At 36.8% G+C, this 7,232-nt stretch overlaps 1 protein-coding gene across 1 annotated transcript; it reads left to right on the top strand.

Annotated features, from left to right (window-relative positions):
• The first annotated feature begins 437 nt into the window (after positions 1-437).
• On the top strand, positions 438-6,951 carry LOC129684147 (arylacetamide deacetylase-like). Its single transcript, XM_055617220.1, has 3 exons — positions 438-511; positions 4,590-4,761; positions 6,274-6,951. The coding sequence occupies exon 3, from the start codon at positions 6,349-6,351 to the stop codon at positions 6,868-6,870; it is 522 nt and encodes a 173-aa protein (XP_055473195.1). The 5' UTR covers positions 438-511; positions 4,590-4,761; positions 6,274-6,348; the 3' UTR covers positions 6,871-6,951.
• The last annotated feature ends 281 nt before the right edge of the window (positions 6,952-7,232 follow it).

Below are 7,232 nucleotides of genomic sequence, written 5' to 3' on the forward strand. Positions count from 1 at the left end.
CTATATAACTGACAGCTATATCTAACAGTTGACATTCCAATGTGGATGACAGAATTTTCAAATTTTGAAAATGTATCCATAGTTAAAGAGTTACAGGGAATTGATGGGTGATGAGAAAGGGAGACCCAGTCTTCTCCAGGGGAAAGGCCCTGAGAGGTTATCCAATCCTAAACCATCAGCCCTAAGTACACATTCTTAAAGGGACTCATCATATTACAGCTACACACACACACACACACACACACACACGCACATGTAACTTTTCTTTTCTTTTTCCTCTCCACTCAGGCTTCTTTTGCTGAACTTTTGGGAATCAGTCATTTCATGGACACAGTGAAGTTATTTATGAAACTTCACGAAGTCCCACCCACTTCTGACGAGAATGTTACTGTGATGGAGACAACTTTCAACAGTGTTCCTGTTCGCATATACATACCCAAAAGGGAGTCAGCACCACTGAGGAGGGGCTTGTTTTATATTCACGGTGGAGGCTGGAGTTTGGGGAGTGCTGGTATGTCCCAATGATTTAGCATTCTTGTTTGTTCCATAAAATGTGATATTGACTCAGCACAAAGAGACATTAAAGTCATATATAAGTTAGATAATAATACTTCAATTGCTTGAAACATGTTCTTTTCTGAAAGGTGAATTAATTACTACTAAATGCTGTATAAAATCTCACTTAAGAAGAGAAATGGCCTACCACAGAGGGCCTCTGAAAGACTCTACCTAGCAGTGTATCAAATCAGATACTAAGACATAAACAAACCTTCGGCAGAGTGCAGGGAATCATAAGAAAGAAGGGGGAGTTAGTATGACCTGGAGAGACAGGAGCTACACAAGGACCAAGTATATCAGGGCACAGGGGTCTTTTCTGAGACTGTTTCTCCAACCAAGGACCATGTATGGATATAACCTAGAACCCCTGCTCGGATATAGCCCATGGTAGCTCAGTATCCAAGTGGGTGCCCTAGTAAGGGGAACAGGGATTATTTCTGACATAAACTCAATGGTGGGCTCTTTGACCTCCCCCTCCCCCGAGGGAGGAGCAGCCTTGCTAGACCACAAAAGAGGACACTGCAGCCAGTCCTGATAAACCAGGGTCAGATGAAAGGGGAGGACCTCCTCCCCTATCAGTGGACTTGGAAAGGGGCAGGGAGAAGATGAGTGAGGAAGGGTGGGATGGGGGGGGGAATGAGGGAGCAGGATATAGATGGTATACAAAATTAATAAATTGTAACTAATATTTTTTAATTTAAATTTTTTAGTTTATTATTAGTAGTATTATTATTAATTTTATTAATTATGCTTTGTTCACTTTGTATCCCCCCATAAGTCCCTTCCTCCTCCCCGCCTGGTCCCACTCTCCCTCCCATTTCTTCAAGCATGCCCCTTCCCAAGTCCACTGATAAGGGAGGTCCTCCTCTCCTTCCTTCTGATCTTAATCTATCAGATCACATCAGGAGTGGCTGCATTGTCCAAACTGTAACTAATATTAATAAACAAATAAATAAAATCTAAAAAAAAGAAGAGAAATGGCTTCTTGAACATAGGAGTTTATATAATTATTATTGTATAGCTGGTAAAATACTGTAGTGAAAATAAAAGAGGATGAGCCAAACAATGAGTGAAATAATATGAAGGAAATGAGACAAAGTTGTTAGATGTAAAAAGCACAGAGCTGAACACACTATTTTTATTTGATATTAGAAATTTCACTAGTTACATGTAAATTATATAATATATTTTACTTCATAAAATTATGTAGTATAATTTTACTTCATTGAATGTAAGCATATAAACATAAATAATATGATCAATATTTTTCATATCTTATAATGTATGTACTTCATAACAACATGAAGAGTCTATTACAGTTTCAATAGTTAATTTTAAGATTCTGACTTGTGAGCTTTTCTGGAATGCGGGCTCTGAGACTTGAAGAAAAGGTTAAGTTCATTTGACCTTGAGACCATAGAGATAATTAGGCTTGGCAGAAAAAGGAAGGTTATCTATAACTCCATATAGTAGAGAGATATGTTTATAACAGAAGTATGAAGTTCTGACAGCGTGTGTTTGAATTTTTATGAATGCTTAATGCCCAGTGTTGAAAATATCTTATGATGATGTCTTTTGAGCATCTGGATGGCCTTGTAGTGTCCTTCTATTCTGACATGTACCCGTTATCGTGCTAGGATTTCTCTAAACACTTTTTGCTGGCATACTCTTGTTTATTTTTAAAGACTTTACCTGTGTTTGGAACATGTGCCTAAACTCAGGTAGATGTATAGAAACCATTCCTAACCCATTGCATTGCCGAGAGGGAAAAAACACCCAAGTCACATTGTTTTCTCTCCCTAATTATGGATGGCTGTTAAATAGGTTAGGTCTTCTCTCTCACTCTAGCGGTCTTACTGAAGTCTAACACGATTTCCAGATACTTCTCTCTATAAAACACTCCCCTGGAGAAATTATTACTATGTATCTGTGTGCCTTGTAAAAAAACTGACAACCCTCCCACACACCTGACTCTACTATATAGTACCTTCCTTAAAGTCAGGTACAGTCATCCGTACTTTCAAGGACAGGAAAAGGCAGAAATATTGAGTGGAATGACGGTGCTTTCAATGAGGCCCAGTGAAATGGTGAAAGCAAGCACCTGCCAGCGTCTGTCTGAAACAGTTCAGAGCAGGGTTCATTTTCTACACTGATGATGAAGTGCTGTGCATAACAGAAGCGACATTTAGCCTGTCTCCAAAGGGCAACGTGCATGTGCATGTGTTTTTGCTGGTGTAACTTTTCCATCTGTTTGCCTGACATTCTCTTACTAAGCTTCCTCCATTTCAGCTCTTTCGATGTATGACAATCTGTCGAGAAGGACAGCAGATAGACTCGATGCTGTTGTCGTGTCAACCGAGTAAGACCACAGTTTGCTTCTTCAGTGCTTTGCCTTGTGCGTTCTGTAGCAAGAAGCCAACAATCTTGGTCATTTTCTTCTGGTTATTATTGGAATATTTCAAAGGAAATTAAGAGAGCGGGCAATCAAAAAGTGAACTTAAGTTGGCCAGAATAGAATCAGAGTTAACAAAACAAACAAACAAACAAAAAAAGCAAAACAAAACACTTATATCAACCAGGAATCAAAATAGAAACAACCTCATCAGAACTCATCAGAACATGGCAGTGGTACATCATATGCACCGATGAGCTGCATGGGAATTCTAGGCTAGGTTCCTTTAGCAGTGTGAGTGCTTTAAGTCAGAGAATCACAGCAAATGAGGCTTAAAATTTTGCCTCGAACAAGTAACAGGACAGGAGCCTACCGCAGAGGGCCTCTGAAAGACTTTACCTGGCAATGTATCAAAGCAGATATTAAGACTCATAACCAAACCTTTGGCAGAGTGTGGGGAATCATACAAAAGAAGGGGGAGTTAGTAAGACCTGGAGAGGACAGGATCTCCACAAGGACCAACTATATCAGGGCACAGGGGTCTTTTATGAGGCTGTTTCTCCAACCAAGGACTATGTATGGATATAACCTAGAACCCCTGCTCGGATATAGCCCATGGTAGCTCAGTATCCAAGTGGGTTCTCTAGTAAGGTGAACAGGGACTATTTCTGACGTGAACTCAATGGTTGGTTCTTTGTCCCCCCCACCCCCACCCAGGAAGGAGCAGCCTTGCTAGACCACAGAAGAGGACATTGCAACCAGTCATGAAGAGACCTGATAAGCTAGGGTCAGATGGAAGGGGAGGAGGTCCTCCCCTATCAGTGGACTTGGAAAGGGGCAGGGAGGAGATGAGGAAGGGATGGTGGGATTGGGAGAGAATGAGGGAGGGAGTTACGGCTGGGATACAAAGTAAATAACCTGTGATTAATATAAAGAATAGAAATTATTATAAAAAAAATTTTGCCTCGAGCCTTTCAGGTCTCTAATATAGCATATAGATAGATAATTAATTAAGCACAGTGTATCCGTAAGTGAACTGAGAATCATGTATTTTCTGCACAATATGGTCTTTCAGAGAATTACATGATAAGCTGTACTTAAGAGGTCAGGTAACCATACGTCATGGCCTAATCATCACTGGAAGCAATGGAAACATCTACACAAGGAAACAGGCAAAGATATGTTCTCAAATAACATATTAGGATAATAACTGATCAGAAATCAATTTGGTACAAATGAATAGAAAAATGAAGCAATGAATAAAGCATACTGGTCACATAGGTTGTTGTTATTATTGATGAAGCTCAAACATAAAACTAATACTATTTGTTTGCCATTGATTAATTTCTAATAAAGTATAATAATTGTAAAAAAGAACGTACTGGAAAAAGTTATTATGGAAATGTATTACCTGTTATATATTTTTGTTATTTTATTTTTGACTCAAGGCTAATTCAATTGCTTTACCCAAGGTTTTACTAGTATAATAATTAAATCAGAAAAGATTTTATGATTGATTGCACTCATAAGTTAGCAATAATATTTTGTTTATTAAACAAAACCTGGCCCTTTATTTTAGTGATATACCACATAAATCTTTAATTAAACTTTATTCACTTGAAACTTATTCTTTACACAGCTATGCGTTAGCCCCCAAATATCATTTTCCAAGCCAGTTTGAAGATGTGCACAGTGCCTTACGGTGGTTCTTACAGGAAGACGTTCTTAAAAAATATGGTGTAGATCCTAGAAGAGTCGGTGTGGCTGGAGACAGTGCTGGTGGGAACTTAGCCGCAGCTGTCACACAGCAAGTAGGTTGTTCGGGTTTGTTTGATATTTTAAAACACCCTATATGTAAATATACTTGTCTCAGATATTCTAAAGGTCAGTAAGAATGTGAAATATTATGACCACTCTAAAACATCAGAGAAACATCTGGAATGACATTGAAACATTTGTCGACACAGTGCTTCTAAACTTGAGAAAGGTCACCATTTTCTTTTTTTTTTTTTTAATTTAGACTGTGGCAGAGTAAGGTTATGCATGAATATTTCAGTCAGCTAGGTTTTTATCCTCTACTGTTATATCAGGGGATGTCTGGTAAAGTTGAACAACAACACCAACCACTATAACTGTAGTATTGATAATTAGAGGGTGTAATATATTTTGGTATCAGAAAAATGAAATTATTCAAAGGAAAAATGTTAGCACAGAATTATAAATGTAATTTGTACTCTTATAAATATAATTTGAGTGATGAAGATTGATAATTTTAAGATCTGAATTGTTTGTAAAATTTCAGGATATTTAGCTACTGTGAATAAATTTCATTTTTCTCATACTGCTGCATTTAAGGCAAATTCACTTCCTGAGAAGATAAGCTACAAAGTCTGTGGTTTGCTCTAATATCCTATAAAATAATGTACAATATGTTTCAGCATTTGAATTCTATACCCCTTCGGCCTCATTGGTCTGAAAGGCAATTTGAAACAACTTGAGTTACACATCAAGAATCAAGAATTTTTTGAAACTACAGCAGTAACCAACTGTGAACTTGCCTATTTTTTCTATTATCTTTAAGCATACATTTATTTTCAATGTTGCAGCAAGTCCTTCTTTTATATGTTTCAGTTTCTGTAATTTTATATATTTTGCTTCATAAATTGAATAACTATATGAGCTATCATATAATATGCTGTAGACCATAATAGACTAAAAAGTTGGAAAATATTCTTAGATCTTAAACATTTTTAAGACAAAGAATTTCCATACAATTAACCCAAGCATTCAGTGTCTTGTCTTTTATAACACATTTACTACTTAAAGGAACTGAAATAAGTATTGCTACCTTCTCAGCTGTGAGGTTAAACTAAAGAACCTACCCTCATTTATTCTCTTGAATAGGACATGAATAAAACACCCCACACTCTATTTTTTGAAAAGATAAGTTTTTAAGTCAAAGCAAAACAGTGCTCATTAACCGTTAAATCTCTGCTTCTCATCATACTACTTGGTATTTGATGGGAATTAACATGTTTGTTAGCACATGACTTACATAAAATCCTTTTCTTAAAAATATGGTATATTATTCCCACTAGTATTTTTGAAATTCAGTCTTGAGCATTCTGCAGAATATTTCCACATAATGGCAATAATTTTATTACGGAGTAGATGATGAACATATAGACAATTGGAAAATTCAATAAGATATATTTGTTGTACCAGGTAATCTGAATTTATTTTATTTCTACATATTATTTCTAGATGGAATTATACCAACTAATTAAAATATTTATTAAAATGTAATTTTATTTCCTTTTTAGCTCATACAGGATCCAGATATCAAGATAAAACTCAAGGTCCAAGCCTTAGTATATCCTGCCCTTCAGGCCCTTGATATGAATTTACCGTCATTTCAAGAAAATTCACATTTTCCGTTTTTATCCAGATCACTCATGGTCAGGTTTTGGAGTGAATACTTTACTACAGATCAAGCCCTAGAGAAAGCTATGATTCTCAATCAACATGTACCTATGGAACGCAGCCATTTGTTCCGATTTGTGAACTGGAGTTCCTTGCTCCCTGAGAGATATAAGAAAGGTTACTATTATAAGAGTCCCACTCCTGGTAGTTCTGAGCTGGCTCAACAATACCCAGGGTTTGTAGATGTGAAGGCATGCCCTCTCTTGGCCGATGACAACATATTGCGTCATTTACCTCTGACCTATATCATCACTTGCCAGTATGATGTCCTACGAGATGATGGACTCATGTATGTCACGAGGCTTCAGAATGTTGGAGTTCATGTAACTCATCACCACATTGAGGATGGATTCCATGGAGCATTTACCTTTCATGATTTTAAAATTACATACAGGATGCAAAATCAGTACTTGAGTTGGCTTATGAAAAATCTATAGCAAAACCTACATAATGATTTACTGAAGATATAAAAAAAACAAAATAAATAAACTAATAAAAATCATGGTTTTGAGCTTTTATACCCTGTTTACAACTTTTGTCTATAAAAATAAAATTTATAAGAATAAAATACCTGAACAGAGACTGGCAGAATTTGGCAACAGTATAAAAATAATAACCCTGGGTTTGGAGAAGAGAGGAAAGAAAATACCATACAAAAGCTGGAAATATATATTTAATCTTTATTTATTTAGTTGTTCACTTTACATCTCAATCAGAGTCTCCATGTTTCTCTACTGCTGGTCCCTCACTCCCTCTCTTTTCCCCACTTCCCCTTCTCCTACCCCTCAGGAAAGGACCC

The sequence above is a fragment of the Psammomys obesus genome, unplaced genomic scaffold (genome assembly GCF_907164565.1).
Source record: "Psammomys obesus unplaced genomic scaffold, mPsaObe1.curated_primary_1811, whole genome shotgun sequence".
NCBI lineage: Eukaryota > Metazoa > Chordata > Mammalia > Rodentia > Muridae > Psammomys > Psammomys obesus.

What these genes read in the sequence shown, in the direction of transcription:
- LOC129684147 (XM_055617220.1), top strand. Translation starts at nt 6,349, where the DNA reads ATGAATTTACCGTCATTTCAAGAAAATTCACATTTTCCGTTTTTATCC.